General features: G+C 42.3%; 1 protein-coding gene across 1 annotated transcript in view; it reads right to left on the reverse strand.

Moving 5' to 3' along the window:
* The window catches only part of megf11 (multiple EGF-like-domains 11), a 92,844-nt gene that overhangs the window by 13,761 nt on the left and 53,388 nt on the right, over positions 1-25,695 (reverse strand). Inside the window, exons 7-16 of the mRNA XM_050073151.1 lie at positions 20,097-20,343; positions 19,804-19,924; positions 17,038-17,174; positions 14,675-14,887; positions 14,018-14,192; positions 7,673-7,793; positions 5,129-5,292; positions 4,937-5,039; positions 1,967-2,113; positions 19-153 (exon numbers count right to left, since the gene is read on the reverse strand). Coding sequence (XP_049929108.1) covers positions 19-153; positions 1,967-2,113; positions 4,937-5,039; positions 5,129-5,292; positions 7,673-7,793; positions 14,018-14,192; positions 14,675-14,887; positions 17,038-17,174; positions 19,804-19,924; positions 20,097-20,343 — 1,563 coding nt within the window. The remainder of the gene's footprint in view (positions 1-18; positions 154-1,966; positions 2,114-4,936; positions 5,040-5,128; positions 5,293-7,672; positions 7,794-14,017; positions 14,193-14,674; positions 14,888-17,037; positions 17,175-19,803; positions 19,925-20,096; positions 20,344-25,695) is intronic.

Raw genomic sequence — 25,695 nt, forward strand, 5'->3', positions numbered from 1 at the left:
ACACAGAGGGCTACTTGCCTTGGTTGCATAGAGAGCCAGAAAAGCCAGACAGGCACTCACAGTGGCCTGTGACATGATGGCACGGCCCGGTGCTGTGCACACACTGCGGACACGACTGGCTGCAGCGATGCCCGTAGAACCCTGGAGAGCAGACTGCAGTCGGCAGAGCGTGGCGGGAGAGGAGAGGGAATCAGTCGACAACATTGGATGGAACAAGGGGTATATAATAATGAAACAGGGCATGACAAGAGTGATCAAGGGAGTACAGAAAAATCAAGGCCGGATGAATTAAAGCAGAGGAGACGAGGAGAGACAGCAGAGGGAGGGAGAAAGCAGAAAAGTCCGTCTTTATTGTAATCACTCCCATTTCATCAGCTGCCAGAGATGGAGCAGTAAAATAGTTAAGAGAATCGTGAAAGTCTCTTTTATGTCAAGTCCTGATGATCTATAAATGTCAGGAAACACACAACTGTGCGTTAATAATGCGGATTTTATTAAGAGAATGTGGACCATTAGGATATATTCAAAAGGCGATACAAAGGTAATTATACTATCATTTTATACAAAGAGCATTAAAAGTGCGACCATGATAAGAGACTGCGATTTATATTAAAATAAATATTTTCTAAGTAGGACAGAATACACACTAGCAGATGTGTATCTCGCAAGCCAAATGGCTTAGTGCTCTTTACTGGAAGAAAACAAATAGATTAAGTATTAAATAATGGATTAACTATTAATTATTGTATTAAAGAAGATAACTTACATTTTGAAAAATAGACAAAATGTGTTTGAGAAAATCTGGAAACCTTTTATTATATTGCTTCAAAGCGAGATGCCCTAACATCGGCCGACAGTTTTGCAGTTTCTTAAAGAATGGCACATAAATATTATAATATAATATTATATTTTTTTCTATATTTATTTTGGTACTGCTGTGTTGTCACTGTTTCTTTATGTCACACATTTGTCTTCTGCTAGTTATATGTAATTGTTACCATAATGTTTTGTTTTTGTGTTAGTAGGAAGGATCATTTGTACTGATGAAGTACAAATAATGATGTTTTTTATGGTTCCAGCTGTACTGAAATGAATATACAGTATACAGTGTGTTATGCTCCTATTTTCCTAACTGGTGATTTGGTTATATTCCTACTCAAATCATCATTGTCAGGAGACAATCATGTATTTCTAAAATAAGAAACCGACTAGGAATAGACAAAAACAGCCTTGGTTGTTATTTGACAACCATGCAATGTTAAATTTACCCCCGTGGGTTTTGATTTCATTTAAAGCAGCAGGTGTGATACACCTTTATAAGCCCCCGGAGAAGCATGTAATCCTCCAATTAAAGTTTCAACAGGAAAAACAGCAAAACTGCAGCTATGAGGGTTTCACCTGATGAGAACATTATCTGTGTAAACATTGAATTTGGAGAAGTAATAACATCCTCCCTCTCGCACACAGTGCTTGTTTAAGTCTCTGTCTTACATTCCACTCAAATTGATGTTTACAGGTTTGTGACTGTGAATTTCGCTCCCAATCAGTGAGCTCATCACTTGAGAGCGGCCCCAGACAGACCCCATTCAGAAACCAGAGCTAGCACTCCCAGCGAGCACGCCCTTTGATGAGCCTTGGGCGAGAACTGTGAGTCTCCCGCTGTGAGTTGGCTGTTGAGGACAGGGCAGGAGGGTGAGGAGTGTGTGTGTGTGTGTGTGTGTGTGTGTGTGTGTGTGTGTGTGTTGCTGTAGGGGTAAAGACACTGTGATTAAGTGATAGCAGTGATGAAGGGTTTACACTCAAGCAGTTATGACGACAACTAAGTGCTTCTCCTCAGCAGGCTCACCCTTCAACAGTTCTGCAAAGATCAAAGCAAGGTCAATACTGTGATGGAGTTTGCTACTGTGGCGCTCTGAGGCACGTGCTGTTATTACTTAAAGGTTTGGATAAAGAGAAGGAGGCTCACTTCTTTTGCAGGATGTCCCTCTGTATCCAGGTGCACACACACATGTACCGTCCTCTGGAGAGCAGGATCCTCCGTTCTGACAGGAACAGCTGACTGAACAGTTGGGTCCCCAGAAGCCTTGTGGGCACACATTATCACAGTGGATTCCTGCAGCAACATACACGAATATTCATCGAATGCACACTAAGAAGGCAAAGACTGGTATGCTGAAATATTCTAAACAGCCTGCCATCTGTAAACACGCATCATCAAAGGACGGCATTCACAATGCCTGATCACAGTAGATCTGCAAAGGGTTATTCACCCAGCATGGATCCTCGATTGATTTCAGTCCTGAATAAAGAAGCTGCCGTTTGGAGTGCGTTTTTATTTTTTAGTTCAGCCCATCCTTTAAGACTCTGTTTCTCCATTCCAAATGTATTTTATTTTTGATCTGACTGGGGCTCCCTGCCAGTGCACTGTGTTGATTAACAGGGTTGGGTCTCCAGAGGGGCCCAGCTTGTCTCCCATTCTCTTTCAGCAGAGCCGGGGTAGTGAACAGCGCCGAAGGGAAGAACTCAGGCTACACGAGCGCAGTCTGGAAGTGTCACTGTGTGTTTGGCGCCGCTCCAGCCGCAAAACGCAAAACACTGCATCTATACAGTTCTTTCACTGTGCACATGAATGCATTAACACATCCGTCCAGCCATACCCATGCCTTCAAAAACACAAAGGGGCAAAATCACATGTACTGTACACACGATGGCTCAAAATAAAATATATCGCTGCAAACACTCGTGCACACTTAGAGTCACATACACACACACCCGCACAAACTCTGCAACCTTTCATGCACCAGCCCTTAGTTCGAAGCCTCATTTGAAATTTTCTTTGAGCGAGAATATCTGAGAATGGTGTGGCCATTAAAGCAGCATTAGTGCAGTACCTTTGAATTAAACCTGGGCTAAACTCTGGGGACTAATGTTATACAGTAACCAGGGCGCCTTAGGGCTGCAATAGAGGAGTAAAGGAGAGGAAATGTTAGTGCTGATGAGGAGGGGGCATGGTAGCAGTGATTTAGTCGGAGGCCCAGCCATGGACATCAAAAGGAGGGCAAGGCTTGTGCAAGTGTGTTTGAGGTTCTGCTAGGCCAGGCAGAATATAAAAAAAAAAAAAAAAGAAAAAAGAAAAAAAACTGTGACTGCCTTTACTGTCAGAAAATGAATGCGGACAGAGCATCACACTTTTCAGTCTAATGGTGACAAACAGAGGGGCTTTGGATGCCTAGTGAGGGAGAAGAAGAAAGAGTGAGAGAAGCCAGAACTGAAGCGTCTTCAAAGGAGGCTTTTCGCTGAGAAGTGCCAGAGGTCCCACTATCCAATTTGTACAGAGTGAGCAGAGAAAAGCAAACCTCTCTCTACCGCTTTAAGTCTCTCTCTCAGTGCATGTAAACACACACTCACATTACCTGCTCTGTGACATGGAATCTCTTCAGAAATAAAAGGTGAAGTCCTATTTAACATGGACCAGCATGGAGCGCCTGCATCAAGTGTCCAGTCACAGCGCTCCCTTTACATCTTTGTAGGCTGATGTCAGGCTTACGACAGTTCAGAAACAACTGTGTGGGTCACAGACGACTTAGCCACTTACACGCACATACTCCTAGAGTCAAGCTTCTTGACAGTTTATGCAAAACCCACAATAAAACAAACAGCAGGCTGACAGCGAAGTAGGGTGCCGTACCAACCTTTGGAGCTAGCAGTGATATGACAGTGTTTGCGAGAAAAAAAATAGCTCCAGTATTTCTGTAAATAGCCATTTTATTTCATCCCTGACTCAGTCCTGTGACGAAGCCCACATATTCCTCTCTCTAGGTGCTCCTTCCTTTAGAGAGCCCATTGTCAAGCCTCCGCGATTCAAGTACGTATGTATGTGTGTTTGTCCGGCCCGATGGGCTGCACGCTGCCCCCAGCCCTGCACCCCGGTGACTCAATTAAGGCTGACAGATGGTCCCGACCTGTGCAGGATTCAGAGCATGAGAGGCCCGTTTTGCCGGCTCCGTTCTTGCAGATAATAAAACCCACATTGTTTCCCAGAATAAATGCCCTAAGCTCAGGAGGCTGAATGGAGTGGGCTGCTGAGAGCTCACAGGCTTGACCTTTCCTGCTAAATCTATTCCCTCCCTGACTGCACCTCTCCACCCGGGCTCAGAGACCAGGTCCTCAGCTAGCCCCCTGTATTTGACATTCAGATGCGATGCTTCATTTTTGAGCATAATGATCCTCACCCTTGCTGTGACATTCACACTCTCCTACCTTCACCTCTTTCCCTGTAAGCAAATGTTTGAAATGACAAGAAACAAAGAGCAGACACATGTTTACATAAACCTAAGAATTTGGGTATAGAGGGGATCGGAGTTCAAACGGATGATGACTGAGAAAGAGCGAATCCCCCAGATGAGAAAAGATGGCATTTGGTTCAGTCAGATTTCACAACAACCTGGAACTTTAAATAATTAACAGAGCCAAAAATAAAAATATCAGAGGCCGTGTTTAAAACTCATGGGAGCATTCTGGGCCAATGATTTGATTCTGTCTCCAAATATTTATCTGGTGAGTCACTTCAGACGTTGTGTATAACCAATAATGGATGCAATATAAGCATGATTGCATACCAGCATCAAGTGTGTTAGCCAAGAGAATTAATTTAGAGCTCAATTCTCAGCATTTCTCATTCACATACCCCGCCGGCTCAGCGGCAAAACAAATTGAACATTTAATTAAGAAAACACTGCTCAGACATTCTGTAAACATACTGTAAAACACAAACCATGAGTGCCCCAGCATATTTTCCTGTTTCGGTAAATAAGTGCGCATGACTAACATCTCATGTCTTTGATCTGATGACGACAAAAAATGAATACAGAGTTTTTTCTGTCCCTGATGTAAGCCAGCTCTGATTATCATTTTTTTTTTAGAAAGCAACACTCACCTGTCCAGCCGGGGTAGCAGCGGCAGTAGCCACTCACTGGATCACAGCCATCAGCATGGCTACAGTCACAGCGCTCACGACACTCCAACCCATAGGTGCCATCCTGACAAGGATAAAAATTCCAGTTATAACTCCACACATGGGCACATTGTGACACTCCAAGTTTGTGCTTCAGTTAAAAGACAGACTTACAGGGCAGGATTCGTCACAGTGCTCTCCCCTCCACCCAGGTGAGCATGTACAGGTGCCATCTATAGGGTCACATGCAGCTCCATTGCCACATAAGCATGTTTGATTACAGCCCAGACCCCATGAACCACTGGAACAGAGGATGGAGCAGTCCACACCCTGCCAGCCTGGGGTTAGAGAGAGCAGAGGAACATTGAACTGGTCACATTTATGTAAACCAAGTATGTGGATACAGCTTGTGTTACAGTTATAATTTTACACAAATCATTGTATAGAACAGAGGCTCCCAACCAGGGCTTTGAACCCTAAAGATAAATCTGAGGGATCGATTTAAAGCTGCAGTCAGCGATTCTAGTCCAATATACTTTTTGTCAAATTCAGCGAATATCTCCTCACGGTGTGAGCCAGCTTTCTGCTCTGTGTGTGTGCTGAAAAAAAAAAAACTGGTGTTCACGCACTGCCCTTGCTCTGTAAATAGGGAACAAACAAAGTGGACTGGACCGAGCCACACAATACTGTTCCAGCCAATCAGCAAAAGGGAGTGTTCATGCTCATCCACAGGACAGGGGAAAGGCCATGGATGTATAAAGCCGAATTCATACTTTCCACGCCTGTGTGCCTGCAAGGGTCTGCGTAACATAAATGTCATCATCTGCCCACGCAGCCCCATACGTGACATAAATGTCATCATCTGCCCACGCAGCCCCATACGTGGGTGTCCATGTGCAACGCAAATTCTGTGACAGTGTGGCATGCTCCAGATCACTGATGCACATCTATACTTCTCATCTCCATCAACAATGGACTGTATTCTGCGTCCCTGGTCCTTTTCTTATTAAATGGTTACACATAATTTTTTTTTTCATTGTTCAGCCACAAAAAACAAACACAGGAGCTGCTCTTGCCGTTGTGAGGTCACCGTTTTCTTGCCTAATGCACATGCTACTCCCTCGTGATTTTCATGGTGTTTGCCAAAGAACGCTCTTATGCATTACTGCCACTAACTGGAAAGTATGAATCGGGAAATATGCATGTGTGGAACACCAGACTGACAGGGACCCTCGAGTATTAATGGAACTGCATGTGTGTGCGCACAGCTGGTACAAGTACGCAGCTGTCCACAGCAAGTATATACGAGTAACAAAAAGGCAGTGGGAGCAAGAGAGAGGGGAGAGGGATGATAAAACAGAGCCTCTGAAGGAGCACTGACGCGAGGGTTATATTTGTTTGGTTGTTCAGTTGAAATATTAACGATCCTTATCCAGAATCGCTGACTCCACCTTTAAGGGATATCATTCAAGGGATATGAAAGAAAAAATTTATTCTGTAGAGCAGAACTGTATTTGTTGCTATGGATGGCTCTAGGGATGGCAATGTCTGTCTCTTGGTCAGTTGGTCAGGAAGTGGTAATGGTATAGCCCCTTTCTAGTCTTCTGACCACTTAAAGCGCTTTTTGCACTACGAGTCACATTCACCCATTCACACACACATTCACACGCTGGTGACCTTGCTACTCAGTTTAACACATTCACACACAGATGGAACAGCCATCATGTGCAATTTAGGGTTCAGTATCTTGCTAAAGGATACTTCGACATGCGGACTGGAGGAACCACTGGTCTTCCAATTAATGGACAACCCGCTCTACCTCCTGAGCCACAGCCACCACAGCCAGAATCAGTCCACCACTTTGGTCAAGACTAAATTATCTCAACAACTACTGTGCCCCCCAGTTTTCCTGTGTAATGACTTAATGTGTCCCAAATGAACTGGCAGCAAATTTCATTCATTCATTTTAGGGCTGCATGATATGAGGAAAACATGCGATATGCAATAATGTTGTTGAATATCGCGACAACTAAAATACTTGCAATAAATAAACAGATATTTAAGTGTAGTCATTTCTTGACCGTGCTTGTGCCACGACATCTTTTCTGTATCCAAAATATTACCAGACAGCTGATGAGTTATTTTTCATTTAGGCAGTTCTTCAAGTTCCTCTCTGGCATTTCATCTGCACTCATTTTATCACACTTTTCTCCTCCAACCATGCAGAGTAGTACAGCAGCACTAGTCGACTAAATCTACAGACTCACGTACAGATTCTGACCAATCAAACAAAGCCTAACTGCATGGGCTCAGTCTGATTGGCCGGAGAGTTAACAGCATGGCACATATCAGCAAAAATAGCACCTACAGACTGAATGTAATTTAGTACATTGTTACTACAATCAATGTGCAATATTAAAAAAGCATATATTGTGCAGCCATAACTCATATCATCATTAAAAACAAAGCTGAACATAGCAAGTGGAGATTAAATTAAAGAAAGGGTTCATCTGGCAGTTGTGTGTAATACAGTGTGCATACAAAACAACCTACTTTATGTTTTAAGTCTTACATTCTTAAGCACATAATGTAAAAGGACTAAGAGCAGAAGTACATTTTGTATGTGTGCAGTATACACTATAGAGTGCAGCCAGCGTACTATATCTCAAAGCTCAGGAGTTGCTCTAAACATTTTACCATGAGTCAATTATACTGTACCTTCCCTGCAGATGCAAGAGCCGTCGACTGGAGAGCAGGAAGCGTGATTATGGCAGGAGCAGGTGGACATGCAGCTTGGTCCATATAGACCAGGAGGACACACTGTAGCACAGTCCTCACCCTGAGGAAGAAGCAATGCAATAAGTCATGAGGCAAAGAATCAGCCTGGCAATAAATGCTGACTCTGGCAGACCAAAAATAGGAATAATATAGTCTGAATAGATGCAGACAGAAAGACAGGGAGGGTTCACTGCACTCTCTTCACAGCTTACTGAACTGTTTATTTAGACCAGTCATACTGTGTCTGTTGTACAGAGTGCGGAGCAAAGCAGCTGTGAAACTGAATGGATTTATGATCTTAACTGAAGTTCAAGAGGAAGGACCCCCCAAAGCTATCCCCTCCTAGCTTCCAATTATGCACTCTATATATTCTGACAGCACCTACTCCCAGCCACGCTTGGCTTTCTGCAGCCACGCTCCACCCCATCTCTCTCTCTCCATCTCTCTCTCTCCCTTTAGGTTGCTCTTATGTGGGGTCTCCACTTTTATCAGTGGAAATATTGGCAGGACTCCAAAGCCAGAGAATCCAAACTCCTCCCATCTTAAACCAAGCTACAACCAAATCTGCCCTCCTGTCCAACTAGCTTTAGTTCATGATAGGCTTGGGCGGAATCTAATTTTTCATACTTTCATACTTTCCTGACATTTCACGGTGTATGATGGTACTTGTGTTAAAAAAATAAAAAACTTGAAAGCTGAGATACTGAAAATAGAAGTCATTGTAGCACGTATGCCATTGTCTAGCCTACAATGCTGTGCTTCTAATATGCAATTAGCCTTCTCAGACAAGTCTTGCTGAGTTTAAATACTAATGGCACATAGAATAAAGAACAGATAGGGAATAAGTGCCTTTCTCGCTGAAGGACCCAAAGGACACTTGTTGCCGCGGCGGACAATCAACACATCAATACATCAGTGGGCTGAATAGATGATGTCTTACATAAAATCATGCAGATAATACCCTGCTTTTGTAGTTGAAGTATTCATCTCAATATGACATTGTATGTGGCAATACTCCTAAATAGGGGCAGAGCCATATTTCTTTTTTTCACTAGGCCTGTAACGTTGTCCCCACCTCTCGCAGTCGCGATCTTTCTAAGCTCAGTTGCCTTTTCCACGAGTAGAGGCTGACCTCTGGTGGCGTGTGCTGTGCATAGCCTCAATACGGCATCTCCATATTAGTTTAAGAGTACAGTCATACATGACCGAATGAAGGCAACCGACCATCACCTGTCGAGGTTATAATGTGGGCAGCGCTGGGTGTGGCGTGAATGGAAAGTTAGCTTTCTAGCTAATGTTAGCTAGCTTGCTAAATACCGCAAAATGATGTAATAGGTGCATTGCCCATTTACTTATTATTTTATGCCGTTCATATTTCCTGTCTCTCACTGCCAGCCAGGCAGCATTACTTATGTGGGACAATTTGTATTTTTTATGGCCAATATCATAGAATATCAGCTGGTTAAACATGGCAGCAATCAGTGTCTCCTTCACACAAACTCCTTTGCTATTGGTTGAGGATGTCTTCGCCAGTCAAGGTTCACCAAAGTTAAACTCCATGTGATGCAAAGATGCAAATTTGATTTGCCACCAGAGGCGAATGATTTATTCACCCCTTTGCTCGTACTGACGGAAGTGAACAAGGGGTGAATATATGTTAATTTCATTCATGTGTGGCCGTATCCTTTTAGAAAAAGGAGCATATGTATTTTTGACGGAACAGAAAATCATACCATCAGGATTTCTAAATTCTCTAGTATACCATAATACCTTGATACCGCCCAAGCCTAGCTTATTTAAACAACCATGTCTGTCCTAAATAAAGTCAAGTTGTGGTTCTTCCTTCATGAAATGCCTGTTGGAAGACATATAGATCTGTGAAACAGTACACTGTGGCAAAAGCCACATTTCCACCAAGCACTTTCGGTATGGTACCTTTGGAACCAAAGGTTACCCTTCAGACATGGTACCTAGGCCCTAGGTCTGCTTAGTGTTTCCACCTTTAGTAACAGTAGTTACTCAAGCCTTGAAACCAGCCACAACTTGGCCTTGAACGAGATTAACCGTCAACTGTTGCCCAATCAACAGATGGCAGTGTTCACCCAACAGAAGGGTGACGTTACGGTACCATCCACAACTTTTCACAGTGGAAATAGAAAAAAAAGCGTACTGAACTGAGCCGTACCGTACCGTACCGCTCAGTGGAAACAAGGCTAAAGATATTGCAGACACAAGTAAATCCAACAATCAAGAGTGATTAAATTCCAGGGTGAAGCGACACAGTGATCACGACCAGGGTTCAAATCTCCATTTTGTCCCTACATCCTGAAGGACACAACAGACAGTGTTTGAGGATTATGGCGTTGTCCCCTAATTAGTGACTTCTACTGGTTTGTTGGAGGCGCCTGCACAAAAGGGGTTAGGATCTGAGGAGAACACTGTAAACCACCCCGTGCCAGAGCAGCTGGTAACACCATGTGTATCTGAGGAAGCACATGGCTGTCTACACCTGCTTCAGGCCAGCAGTGGGAGTTCGCGGTACGAAGAACGACAATATGATGAAACCAAACTGAAAGGAAGCAAAAACCCAACAAATAAGCTCCACGGTGAATTTGGTGGATGGGGGAACGGCAGGATCCCAAAGACTGCAGCCAACTCTCAATCTACTTTTAATAAGCACACCAACGGGAGATCGGCAGCCATGCTGGCACAGCCTTTAAGTCCCTTACCACTGCATTAGAGTGAACTATCTGGTAAAGGACATGCAGTACTCCTTCCCTGTCCTCTGCAGCCCGCTGTCATTAGAATTTCTCTGCTTTGAAGGCCGAGCACAGCCCACCTCCACTAGTCTCGTCCCTCCCTAAGATGGAGATCACAGCCAGTCTATGGATTCCCACACCCTCCTTTGCACACCCTGCCTTGAGTGACAGGTGACACAATGATTTAGAGTTCCAATTAGTGGCCCAGAGGAGTCCTGAGTGGCTCTTGCTTCGCTCACCAGAGCACTGAGGGACTGCTGGCTGCTCACTGCTCTCATTATCATTTTGAACTCAGTTTAAACAGGAGGCAGGAGGAGATGTGCCAGTGGACGCCAGGGGCAGAACACACATCTTAAAACTCTCCTCCCCGTACACCACATAAAAGCGTCTGTCTGTGAATGAAATTTTTATCAATCGGTTGCAATAACCTTTGTTCTGCCGAAAACGACAGCTTCAAGACTGCTAACAATAGCAGTTCGGTTACAGTTGTTAAGTGAGGGGAGAAGTTCGACCAGCCAGTGGGGGCTGGAGGAGTGGGAGGGGTTCAGCCTGTCTTCAGAGCATAGGCAATTTACTGGTGACTGGACTCATGGATAAAACGTCATGCAGCCACAAATGACCACATGGATTTTGCTGCATCCTTGGCTGCGTCGGATTCCACTTGGTTTCACCCACATGGTGCCGAGACCAGTAGTTGGTCTGCTCTCAAGAGGGGAAAGGCAGCTCTCTCATTAGTTGACTGATTCATATTCCTTCTGAGCCGCGAAGGATAGAAGTCTGTATGTGGAGAATCATTATTAATACACGGGCTGTCAGTCCATCGCACGAGAGCAGCAGGACCTTACATAACTACACAGCCAACGGAGGCTGCTGAGAGGCGGCCAGGTCGTCCTTGGCCAAGGCACTAAATTCATACCTATTAGTATCTTAATGTAATTGGAGAGCACTTTTTCCAGAAAGCCTCTCGCTGACACAACATTGATCAGCCTGGTTCCCATTGAGACTAGATGCAAATGGCACCACTAATTACCAATCAGTCTCACTCCTTAACAGTCCATCTAACTACTGGATGAGTGACTGCAGTTTAAAATTCATGCAGCAAGACAGAAAATGAACCTCTGAACCTTTTGATGAGGCTAGAAAGCCCTGAGAGATAGGAAAATGATTTGTTTTCACCACCTACAAAGGCAGACTGGAATCCGTTCCTAATGCATTCATATTTCAGATTCAACCATATCAACAGAATCTGCGCAAACTGTAGTCACACTGGAAGTATTTAAGGAAGAAATGTTACTGTGAATACATGCTGCAGATTGTAAGGGACAATGCCTGAATAGGTAACATGTAATCACTTTGTCCCAGTCAAAAAGAGCATGTCCAATTACTAGAGCTAAATCAAGCGTGCAGGAGCTCAGTCTGCTCCAACACTTTGCTTGGTTTGCCCCCCATTGGGACTCCAGAACAAAGATGCAGCGGGGAGGCTTAGTCCTATCAGCTGTCCCCTGGGGAAGTGACTTCACCAGCAATCACAGCCTCCACGCCGTCATCAATCACATTTTTAAAAAGCCCCACTGCGTGATAATGATCATGTGGCATGCATGTGACAAAAAGTTACACGCTTTACAGGTAAGAGTTGCGATCACAGTTCGAACTTTCTAACAAAACGTCTGTGTTGTTTGCACAGCAGCAGCTTTTTCCTTTTTTTCTGGTCAGAAAACTACCACGTGTACTAACCCTCTCTCCCTCTCCTCCCCCTGAAACACACACACATACACACACACACACAAACACACCAATCCTCCATATGAGGTGTGTCTGTTCCCATCTGACTGCCTCCTTTTCTATCCAGCTCCTGCCCTCTAGGTCTGTTTAATGGATCTGGCAGCCCTTCCCAGCAGCCGCCAAAGAGAACAGGTGGAGCAAATTAAGACACAGTCTGCGGCCCCGCTCGGTAGCTCAATTCACCACAGTGGCCCGCTGTAAGACACAGGCAATTTCCACTGAAATGTAATGTTGGCAGAAATGTACCCTCTCGGTCTCTGTTGCTCTGTAACTTCAGATTGCAGGACAAGAAATACAATGGGAAAACTGATTGAAGTTAGCCAACTAATTTGACAGTTGTAAAAAGGGGACAATATGGCTGCACAAAAACTACTAAAACGGAAACGTATATAGGTCAAAGATTCAGTTTTCTCCCATTTGGTCTCGGTATAGAGATCCAAGGTTGCTGTCTACTTGTCTCTGTGATGCCACAACTTAAAGCGTCTTGACCGTATTTGTAAAATACACACGACTGATTATTAATGTCTGCAAAGAGCTGCACCGGAGAATGAATCATTTAGCAAGGAATTTCTGGTGCTGCAGTAGAGCACATCCATAATAAGGCAATAATAAAATGTCTCACCTTGCTACTGCCTGCCTGTGTACAGAAAGCTTCTAAAGTAACACCGGGACCACTTCCAGAACATTACGACCGCAATGACGCAAAACATTTTACTACGGTCACAAATAACATGAAATATAAATCACGGCAACAACCTTCACAAATAAAGGAGCTATATTAGAGATACAATACGGACACCCTTACACAGACCTCCTTTTATCATTATTATTTAATGAAACTACAGATTTTCACAAGTGTAACAAAAATTACAAGGAGCAAGGTTACAATGACAATTAACCTATGGCAGGTTTATGAAAAATGAATGTAACCAACAACATAATTACAAGTTGTCGCTCCGTAATTACTGCAGTGATTAAATTAAAATAGAGAGCAAAGTGGCAACATGTTAAATGAGTTTAAACACAGTGTCATATTAAAGGGGAACTATTGCTATTTTCAGAATTTATATATGTACTTCCTATAGTCTCAAAGAAGTCCAAAAATGGAAATGAACAAGAACAACTCTCTCAAATCCAAACGCTCAAGTGCTTAACGCAAAGTGTGAAGTCTGGAGCTGCTCCATAGACAATACATTTGGAAAGATGTTACAGATGATGCTGAGAGCACCCAGGGAAATGATCTGAGTATATGGGAACGTTTTCTGTTTCAGAACTGAGAACACAACGAAAGAATGAAGCTCGTGTGGGTATAAAAAAGAAAACAGACATTCTGTGTGTCCACAAAATCAGTCTCCAGACTGTCTATAGAGCAGCTCCAGGCTTTATACCGTATGACATCACAAATTTGACACTTTCTTCTCTGGTTTCTGGCTCAAATATTGATTAACTTCCTGGGCCATGGAAATAATACATTGGAATTTTTTGGGGGGGGTTTAATGTGTCTCCTTTTTTGTTTTTTCCAATTTTCCTTTTCTTCTTCTTTTCCTAACTCCTTCCATCAGTGAATATTGGCTCTTTGTTAGTTTGTGTCCAGATGAGGATTTAGATCTTCCAAGTGAATGTCAATCCAAATAAAATAAATAACAACAAACATACAATATTGAAAATAACACTAAAACATCCCCATGACAGCAGCCACTGACCTAAGTATAAATAAATAGCAGCGAGGGTATGTGATACTCACCATGAACCCAGGGGCACATATACAGGTGCCTGTGACAGGATGGCAGTCGGCTCCGTTGGTGCAGCTACAAGGCAGCATGCATCCCTCTCCGTAGAATCCAGGAGGGCAGGTCTCATTACAGTAAAGCCCTGTCCATCCCGCAGAGCAGGTGCATTCACCAGAAAGCGGGTGGCAGCTACAACATAATGAGAAAGAAAGATGGGACAACAGCAGGAAGAGTGAGGCAAAGTTTCAGCTCGGAGAGCATCAACACTTCATTCGTGAGCAGGGTCAAAGTGTGAAGTCTGCGCCAACAGCAATTCATCCATCCATGTGTCTACGTGCTTGTTTCAGATAGATGAGGTGTCCCTTTTCTCCTTCAGTCTGTAATGACTTCTACGGTCGGTGCCCAACTCCAGCCGGAATCAGAGCATTAACATTGCATTAACTATGAATGCTGCTGAGAAATTATGAATGAAGCAAAGGTCGCGATTAAAAGCTAACTGGATGACATGGCTAAGAGGTGTCCAGACTTCAGAATGAGTGCTGGCTTAGAGCTTAGATGAAGCAAAATTGGAGTTGGAGGAGTCTTAATTCATAAGGAGCTACGAGGGGGCTCCGCTTCAGGGCTCGGTCAAAGTGAAACTGTGTGCGGCCTCGCACTTATGTCTCACTTACCTCACAGTGTTGGTGGTATTACAGGGGCAGTACTTGTCACAGATGAGGCCGTAGAGGCCTGGGGGACAGAATCTCTCTTGGCAATTAGGGCCTTTAAACCCTGTTTCACACAGACAGGCTCCATTGATATGGTGACACTTGGCTCCATTCTGACACTCACACTTCTGGTTACACTGCGGACCAAAAGTGCCCACAGGACAGTCATCCTGACACCTGGAGGAAAATGACACTGTCTTTTAAATTGGGGCAGTAAAAAGTACATAAAAAATTGAGTAAGGAGTGGTTACATGAAGTGCCTTTGTACATGTGATACATTAAAACACCAGAGCTGAAACAACTGTTGCTACAGCTAATTGTGCTAATGATGTAATAGAACATGTGAAGTTTTGCTCATTTCTCTGTTCTATATAATGATAACTTAAATAATTGGGTTTTAAAGTGTTGGTTGGGCAAAACAAACAATTTGTTTCAACAAAAATAACTCCAAGCCACTCTCTTTTTTATCAGACAATTAAAATGCCTTTATTATCATGACATGGTCATGTTAGACTTAAAAAAAACAAACTCAAAAACAAACAAAAAAAATATAGGCATTTAAATTTTTTAAAAATAGAGTGCCTTGGAGTTTTCTTGTGATTTCCATGTCTACTACCTAAACATTTTTTTAAATAATTTGTTTTGTCTGACATCACCTTCAACTCTGTCAAACCATGACAGTGCATTTTTCTTTTTTTCTTTTTTGTAATTTCATACAGTTAATCAATAAAATGATCAGACTAGTCAAGAGTGGCTGTTGACCAATTGTTGGCATAAAAAAGTACACATTTTCTATCATTCATGTACATGAAGAAAGACTGAGGGTGATTATATTTAATTTTATTCATGGCATTATTGCCCCTTTTATTACACCACCACTGCTGTTACTGCTGCACATCTACTACTTACATATTACTACAACTGAAACAATAATTATCCAATTTGGAGCTGAAATTCTTTGTGTTTAAAAAAACTGTTGTTGTTCTAACTTCTATAAAATATGCCTCTCTGAGAGGAGGGAGTAAAGTAATACCTGTAACTTTCATGACAATGATTTTGTACAATGCAATGTCTCTGCAAGTATTTGAAAACAGAGGCTTTTTCATTTTGGAATAAAACTTTTCAGCTGTGATTGTAAAAAAAAAAAAACTTAGATTATTAATAGTCTTTTTATATTTCATAATTAAAATAATGAATATTTAATTCAAAAACATTTTCATAAATCCGAGGCTGGCGCGGACAAATTTAAACGAGTACATGATGGGGAAGCCCTAAAAGCAGCCCCATGCTGTCAGCAGGCAGGACTTCTCCGCGGGAGCTGGACAAGACTTAGTAATCGTCATCAACCACAGAAATAACAACTTCTGAAGAGTTTCTCCTTGTGGAGAACTGAAGTAGATCAGAAAATGGATTTTATCTTCACTTAAACATACTGACTTAACTATAAATCCTGGTGGAGTATCAATCTCAAGAGTCTAACAAAGCTATTACAAATAGCTCAATTACATTACAAAATGGGCGAGTTATGTTTCATGTTTAAATTACCCTGGCTTTAGTTTTATCAGGGGACAATGGTATTATTAAACTAGACAGGAGAGGGTGGGGGCTAACACAATCTCAGATTATTCCTGGCAGGTTAATTCACCTGCCACTGACAAAATGAATGAGGGCAATTTTACAAAATAATAAAGTAAAGGAAAGGTCTTGTCGAGGAAGTGTTTCCATCCAAGAGACAATTGCTTTAGCTGAACTAATAAACCCAGGCTGCTCTGGGCTGCTCTGGCAGGCATGGGGAACTAAAAAGATCTGTGGATTTCAATGAGACCTTAATATAAGCCCATTACTTATAATTAATGAGCAGAATCCAAACAGCATGTAGCCCATGGTGAGATCAATGGGCAGGCTGGGAGTGGAGGAGGATGAAGGCTGAAGACATGAAACCTTGCTGGCCAGCATGAAGTATAAGATTAATTAAACATAAACACCCCTATTAAAAGCTTCCATTCCACCTTCAAATGGACTAATGGGCATTTATAAATGCTTATTTCTCCTGAGCATGAGATTATAGCATTTCCTTTCTCTTTTTAAAGAACAGCCAGGTTTGCACCTCATTTGGACGTCAACAAAGAGAATAGGTCAATGAGTGACTGTTGAATGTTGAACGGCATGAAATCATCCCTTTGCATTAAATACCAATATCAATAAATCATGCCATTGTCTGACCTATTTTCAAAGTAGGAGCACAAAAGTTTGCGCAGAGCACTTCACAAAAGGCTTTTGTGCATAACAATTCGGCCGCCTCTCTGCCAGAGGTGTCATCTGTGTACCTGCGTCCACTGAAGCCAGCTGCGCACTGGCACTGCCCCGTGACATGGTCGCACAGTCCGCCATTACGACAGGAACAGTCCTTGCTGCAGTTGATGCCGTACTTGCCAAGAGGGCACGGCTGGGCGCAAACTGAACCCTTTGAAAAACAGCCAGCAAAGAGCCACATGAGATACATCGCTCACGACCTCGTCAGGACAGAAAAGACCAAACTTTCACACCTCTGTTTTACTGATATTTGGAAATGCTGTTTGTAATTTCCTGTCTGTTTCTGGCATGTGCCTGATATCCTCCTGCTTAAAGCATAAAATACAGTTTTACATTACAGAAATAAGCTCAACAAAACAACTCAGTTCTTCTTTTGACACTGTTTTCATTATCTTCAGACAGCTCACATTAATGCAGAATTATTTTTACATGAGATACCATGGTAACAATAACATGCAAACGAGCCCAAGAATATCTTTATTGAAGTGGTCAATCAATCATCGTTGCTGTGATGGCAAGTAATTGATTTAAAGTAGGGTTGGGCACTATGACGATATAAAGCACGCAACAACAGAAATGTGTTGACCCTCAGAGATTTTATCACACTGTTTATATCACAGTGTCTGTCCTTTTAAAATCACCAATTGCTTTAAGTAATTATGGGCTGTGTTACACGTCAATAAGCAGGAATGCTCGACAGCAAAATTGTATTTATCTACTTTCTTTTAATGAATTTGATGAAGTCCCTCAATTTGTCAGGTATTTAATTCACTAAATTAGCTGAAAACAGGCAGTTGTTACTGGTTCTTTCACAAACAATCAGTTTCTCTGTTGAATTTCCATGACACATAAATACTGCAATATAAAATCATGTACACCTTAAGAGAAGATTTTATCCATATTTTCTACCCCTGATTTAAAGAAATGCCAAAAAGTGGACAGTGCTTTAAAAAGCTTATCTTTTTGTTGGCATAAACGTTTCTGCAAACCACAGATATGTAACTTTTGTACAATATAGTGTAGCGAATATGTTGAAACTTCATGTTTTTTTACGTCACAACAACACTGTGGTTAATGTGTGATTATGTTGAGGCACAAAAACACTTTTATGGTTAGGAAAAGGTCATGTTCTGGCTTAAAATACCAGTTTTTGGTGGTAAAAGCTGCTGTTGTCTCGCTAAAAAATAACATAGTGATGGCATCAGAGTTGGGAAGGTTACTTTTGAGTGTTGAAATGTTACCCTTTTTTAAAAAAAAAATACTTTAGTAAATGAATATAGCTCTCACATTTGATTAGTTTACTAACAAATGTTTTAAACTGGACAATAAAGCTGAAAAATGTCCGAAGATGGGGTGTGCCAAAAGAAGACGTTCCTGCGTGATGAAAATAAGTACAGTCACAAAATGAATGTAATGCTCTACATATAAACTTTTTACTAAAAAAGAACATATTCGGATGTAACCTCTTTGTAATCACCAGCAACTGTAACTGTAATTTAATTACATATTTTTTCTTATATTATACATCCTACTATTAAATGGAGAAACCTCTGTCCCTCCGTCCGTCTGTCATCATCCGTTTTCCTCCTCACTGCTTTGACCTATTTCTCTGAACTTGCACATAGGCTTTCATCTTGGTCATGTGCAGACAGCCACGATGCTGCTTTTGCATTTTTCCCACATTTCTACTGTTTATATCTGCATTTTTGTCCACTACCCATTCATACTGTGAGCACCATTAGCAGCGCGAGCTGCGCATGCGCGGAGACCACTTGGAAAACACCTGCGCTGGGACCACAGTTTGGCTGGGAAGCCTTTATCTCCAACACTTGCGGATCAAAACCACTTGTAAAACACCTGCGCTCGGACCACAGTTTATGGCTGGGACATGCAATTTCAAGCACCAGCACTTGCTGAAGACTAAGGTAATTATTTTACTGAATGAACATGCGTCTGTGTCTGTGTGTGTGCTATGCTCCATGTAGTTTACCATAAAGCATATTTCTAAATACAGTGTGCATTGTTTGTCTTACATTAATATTTATTACAGATGATTTTGCATCTCCTCTAATATACTGTTTTTGATTTCTATGGACTAGTATATTTTAATTATATGTCATTAGTTACTCCCCAACACTCACACATTCACCATCCCCTCCACCTCCCAATGACATAGTCAGGTCATTAACCTGTAATCAGAACTATGACACCTGAAGACACGGATATGATACGTATGAAAAGTCAGATGTAACATATTAGTGGTTTGCAGAAATGTACAATGCCAACATTTTCCTCTGTGAACTGGGCAGGTTTTGTTTTTGCTTTGTTGCCTTTATTTAATAGTTTGACAGTAGAGACAGACATGATGGTAGAGCATATACCAAATGTCTTGCAACAAAGGTCCCCAGCTTGAGTCCAATCAGGGCAGTTGCTTTAAAACTATAGGCAACTGGGACGTCCCTAAACTAACACTTTATACTGTTAACTGCGGGTGGCCATGTTCACTTGACATTACGTTGTGAACTGAGGTTTAAGAAAGCATGCTCAACCTCCCCACCAGGAACTCCAATTCTCTTTTTTCCCTCGCGGGGAGTAGAGAATCCCACGTTCTCATTTATAATTGAACACAGCATATTGATTCTAAGGTCCATGTTCTCAACATGTCAGTCTCTGCTGTAAAGACTTCATTAGAGATATAAACGTTTTTTTTTTCCAGAACACCCAACGATATCTAAGTCTTTTCATCTCTCAGGCCTTACACCTTTACTTGTGTGACCTACCGTCCACCCGGTGGGGCAGGAGCAGTCTCCAGTGATGTGGTGGCACGTCCCTCCGTTCTGACAGGGGCAGCGCTGCTCACACTGAGGCCCGTGACTACCGGAGGGGCAGCGCTCTCCGCAGCTGTCACCACATAAGTCAAGTCAAGAGTCAAACGTCTCAGACACATAACTTATGTTTGCCTGCAGCTCTTTGCATCAACAAAGAACGCTCAGACAAACAACAGTATATCAGTATATTTCCATAGACACCAAAGGAAAAGTTGCAAAGGAATAAATATGTTGCCGGTACTCACAAAGCCCCTGAGTACCCCGGTGCACAGATGCACTCTCCTGTCTCGTGGTTGCAGGTGGCACCATTGAGACACTGGCAGGGTAGTTGGCATGCCTTGCCATAGTAACCGTGCTCACAGAGCTCCTCACATCGCCATCCCTGGTACCCATCAGTGCAGACACAGGCACCTGTGATGGGGTTACACTTAGCCCCATTTTGGCACTGGCATCGATTACTGCAATGAGGTCCCCAGTAGTCACTCTCACAGCCTGCAGGCACAGAGAGAAGTGGCATCAGACAGAGCAGAGTGACAAAACAGAACAGGAATATGCACCAGCATTTATCCTTGAAAACATCTGATATCATATCAAATAAATGCCAGCAACTGATAAAATTGCTCATAAATGGATTCCTTTAATACATATAATGGTTCAAGATGAATAGTGGATGTTTCTGTAAATGACACCACTCAACAGTGCTCCACAAGCTTGATATTCTTCATGTTGATATTCAATTTATACCTATATCATTAATTATTAAGGGTTTAATGTAAATGTGTTTTTTAGCTTAAAGGATAGGTATCTTAGAAATCATTTTACTGTCAACAAATCCCACAAAAAGATGGAAATCCACAATGAATTGATCCTACAAATATTGTCAGTGCAGCCAAAGCCTAATGTAGCTTATTCCTCTGTGCCACAGCGCTCAATTGTCATCAAAAAACTATTAAAAACACATCAATTAACCACATTGTTGCACAGGGTAACATGTCTCTTCATTATCAAGAACATGGGCTCTGTAGCTGATTATGAGTCAGTCTCACAAACACCATCACCAGCTCATACTCACTAGTGGACCCAGCGCTGGACCCAGCACATTCAACACCAAAGCAAGCTTCCCCCGGTGCCATTATTATATCATTATTAGTATTATTATTATTGTGTTAATTACGAACAAGAACAGGAGCTAATGAGAAATCAACACAAGTAAACAACTTGGCTGACACACAATCAGAGAAGAGGGTATTTAATATTCTTGTTTTCGCCTTTTCATTTACTGTCTTCCACACACACTGCACCATTTCTCTTATGTTTATTTTTTTTGAATGTCAATGTCATGGGTGGCTGCCTATGTCACTCTCACTCAGTGGCTGGAAATTCACTTTTTTGAGTATTTGCTAAAAGCTACAGTGTCCAGCTGTTTAAACCACGTAACATTACTTCTAATATGAAAAGAATAAAAGCATATATTCATGACCCTCTGACCCTATCCACATCTGTAGTAAGAATAAATGAGTCTGGGGCTGAGAGCCACAGACAAGGTGCAGAAGTATAAAGTGTCGAGAGTTGGACATGTTGTTATATAATCGTAAAAAAACCCCACACATATATAATACAATAACACCAGCTATATCTTTAAAATTCATTCACTGTCTTCATTCCTGCTCAGGGTCACAGGCTGCAGGAGTCTATCCAAGCACGCCCTGAGCGAAAACCAGATGTTGCTATCCATCACTGAGCCAACATTGTCAGACAATCGATCGCTCACATTCAGAGTAATAGACACACAAACCCAGGAAGAACATGCAACAACTCCGAACAGAAAGGACCCGAGCCAGAAATCAAAACGACACCGTGTGTGTGTGACCCGAGCTTCTGTTTCACACCTACAAACACTCCTCCGGTATATGTGCAAAGCTTCTGCGAGACAAATATAAAGCCCGAGACATGGCAGAACAAAATTCATAACGCCTGTCAATATGAACCTTCCAAAACATTAATCAAACTGTAACCAAACCTGTTGGTACCCCAGAGAAGTGACGAGAGAAAGCTTCTGGCTGAAAAATACACTGTGTAGGACAAACATTACAGCTGCTTCACAGACAGGTCGCTCAATCAAGTTGATCATTTGTCTTTCTTTGAGTCACTAAACATATGTATGAATTGGACATGTGTATATGGGCAATATAAACAGTTATAACAGCAAGGTTAATCACATACTTGTTGATTTTATTTTCTTTCTGACTTATTTGAACTAAATATCATGGTCCTCTATAGGTGTTGTTTATTCCCTGAACAGAAATATCACAGTTATTTAATTACAATACATACATTCCTATATTTACCAGCTAACCTTTAGTCATTAGGTGCTTGGTAATTAGCACATAACTGGTTTAGCTGAGTTTGTTTGCTTTAAGAAGCTGTCTAAAGGTTGATGAGAGCAGGGCTGCGACTATATTTTCATCCTCAGTTAAGCTGCAGATTATTTTCTTGATGGTTTAATCGTTCGTTCCTCGAGACAAAGGTAATGCCTTTAAAGTGCTTGTGCTGTCCTCAATGGTCCAGAACTCCAAAGATATTAGGTTTGAGATTAAATGAGGCTCAGGAACACACACGTTTTAACATCTAAAGGCTGGAAGCAGTGCATTTTGGGCATTTTTCCTTAAACATTGACCTAAACAGTGAAGTAGTTATCAAAATAATCGCTGATTCATTCTCTGTCGATTAATTAATCACTACTCTAGTAATGGAGCTCAGCGTAAGTTTAATCAGGAAGACTATCTTCAAGCTTCATTCATCACAATTCTCTGTCTGTTTCTCACTCCCCTGATTTCTTGCTATCAGTTCATTATGGGCGTTCGCACCTCCAGTTAAACCAATCAAATTTTACCATGATCTCTATCAGCCAATCATGTTGCTGCTGTGTGGCGCATCTAATCTGCACCATTTCGCTACAGTTAAACAGTCCAACAGGTTTTGAGGTACGTTTACTTGGACAATGTAAACTTTTGTTTCCCCTGCCGATAAAGTTCTCTCTCTCTTCTCTCTCCCCCTTGGACTAAATTGAATTCAACCCTGCTGTATCAAAAGGCAGTGAGCCTGCATAACACAACAGGGTGTTCCACGCACCACTGTTTCTGTTTTAGTAAACCTTTTGTTATGTTTTGTCAGGGCTGAACGCAGCACTTTTCTCCCCTCTGCTGCTGTCAGCTGTCATTTTAGGCGGAAACATCGCACCCTCCTTCACCCCATTCACCTCCAGTCACCTAATCCAGTGTCTAGGTGAAGCAAACGCTCCTCAGCACCCTCTTCATCTCATCACCACCACCACCACCACCATTCTCTGGACCCCACAGGTGGGTTTTCTATTCTACTCAGGCAGTGATACTCACCTTACAGACCCTGGGCCAAATCCGGCCTGCGATAGGATTGCTGGGTGGCCTGTCTTATTTACAGTGAAAATAAATTGATCCACACCGGGATCTTTTTGTGCTTTGAATGTAAATAAGATGCCAGAGTGCATTAAAAAGTATCAAAATAGAGCTTGTTTATCGAAAAAAGTGCCAGGGAAGGACATCCTGGCAGAAGTCCTGAATGTCCTCAAATCCTAGAACCACCCCTGCGTGCGCCTGACCAGTGTGGGGCTGCTGCGACTGAATTTGCCTTCAGGCAAAGTTGAGTAAGGACAGCAAATGTTGAAAGGTTGACTAAAGGCAATTCATTAGATATTATTAATGTTTGTTTATTAAGTGCCCCCCCTCTTCTCCTGTCATTTTCCAAAAGTGGCCCCCAACAAAGCGAGTATCCCTGTGCTACGGCTGCACCACCCCCCTTAAAATATATAACATCATGATGGGGTCTGATTGCCAAAGACTTTTCACATTTCACATACTTCTTTGCATGTGTAAATGAATATTCTTTCACTCAGAATGAGTCTCTCCTGATTGAAATCATTTTCATTCAGCCCTGAAGTAAAAGCCCGGCACTACAATATGTAAAAAGAGGCTAAAAATCTTTGTAGTATAGGATGGAGTTTAAGTGATTTCAGCATTATCAGCATTACACATTAAGTCATTAGCTTCAGTGTTAATATCAAAAATATTAAAGCAGGTTTAACTCACATTCCTGGCTCTTCCCCTGTAGTAGGGTGACTTAAACTCTACATTACCAACAAGTAAAATGTTACGTGTGCAAACTACAGGTCTGTCACTCTGAAACTGGTGAAGATGTATACTGAACCAGACTGAGAGAGAATATGTGATGTTGACACACCACAACCAGCACAGAGGAAGGCATGAACAACACCCTGAATTTAATCTGCAAAAAAGGGACGCTAATGTGCAAGCTGTTCACACCTCTAGATGGAAGAGCAAAAGAGGATGCAAAGATTATGAAGAAGAACAAGTGATATTTATATGGAACAGTTTGTTACTTGTGTGTCTTTTAACACCTTTTTTTCCAGGTGCAACTTCAGCAATCAGCTGTCAAAAAGAAAAACTCTTATCAGAGTACTGGAGGCAGTGAAACAAGCTGCTGCAGCTCTGGTGACAAATACTTACTTCTCAAATTTTGCTAAACTTACTTTAAGCTGACTAATTGTATTGAACTTGGAGTAATAGCGCAGAAAGCTTCAATTTGATGGAATAACACCTGGATGAGACAATGTTCATCCTCTGTGACGACTGTGCAAATATGCAGACCCCAGAGGTGTCATCCCTGAGTAACAATGAAGAGCAAAATTAGCTTTCCCAGCCGTATTGTAATATTGGCACTCGAGAAAATTGGTTAAGTTATATAACCTAGCTGCTTTACATGGGTTAATGTAAATAGCTCAGTGACATTATTAAGTGGTACCTAAGGGAATGATGTAAAACAAGCAATTCCCACTTTCCTCGGGGGGATGTCTCTGTTTAGAAAAACTCAATAAGTCCCATAAACTGCGAGCTAATACCTAATCTTCAAGGTTAAATGAACAGCCGTCTTTTATGTGAAGAACAATCGGCGTGGAGCCTGAGTAGTAGGCAGTCTTCCCTCTCACCAGGGTAATTGTTCTTTCGAGGATGTAGTGGTGATTTAAGTGATTGGTATGGCCTTACGTCTCTCCGGCAGCAGCAGCAGCAGCAGCAGCTGTATTGCCTCACATAAAAGCCCAGCTTGAGATCCAGGCCGACACAGCAGCCATGGCAGTGAATATTCCACTATTGATTCTCACATCATCGCAGACTCCGTTGTAAATGTAAAGACACTGCTCCCCCTCCTTGTATGCTCGCTCTGCCAGAGCTGTGATCAGCCAGAGTGGGAGCTTAATGAACCCTGTTTCATGGTCGGCACTGAAGCTTGTTTTTCCAGGTGCACAGCAGGAAGATGATCAGCCCTTCCCTGATACAGACAGGTCTGCCCTGAAGGGGGTCCTGAAACTCTGGGCTAGTGCGGTATTACTTCAGCGGTCGGACAGACTAGAGGCCACATCACAGGGCTCACACTGATTTGATCTAATCTGCTCCTGGCCTCCAGTCTGGCATGAATGAGTTCCCTGAAGGTTGAGCTGCTGCCACGCAAACGACCCTGGCACATTAAATCTGAGGTGTGTGCGGGCGGCCGGGGGTAATGGATGAGCAGTTTAGCTGCAACTTGGTTTAGCACTCTATAAGCACTCATCAGAGCTCCCTCAGCTCAACAGTGCTCCCTCAGCACAGTACAAAAACAGGCAGTGTCTAAATAACTGGAGGCATCATCACCTCTGGTTTCAGCTTCAAACCTTGACCACACTAATAAGGAATGCATTTTAGATTCCTACATGTATAACTCAAAATGTGATGTCAGTAAAAAAAAAATAAAATA

The sequence above is a fragment of the Epinephelus moara genome, chromosome 20 (genome assembly GCF_006386435.1).
Source record: "Epinephelus moara isolate mb chromosome 20, YSFRI_EMoa_1.0, whole genome shotgun sequence".
Taxonomy (NCBI): domain Eukaryota; kingdom Metazoa; phylum Chordata; class Actinopteri; order Perciformes; family Serranidae; genus Epinephelus; species Epinephelus moara.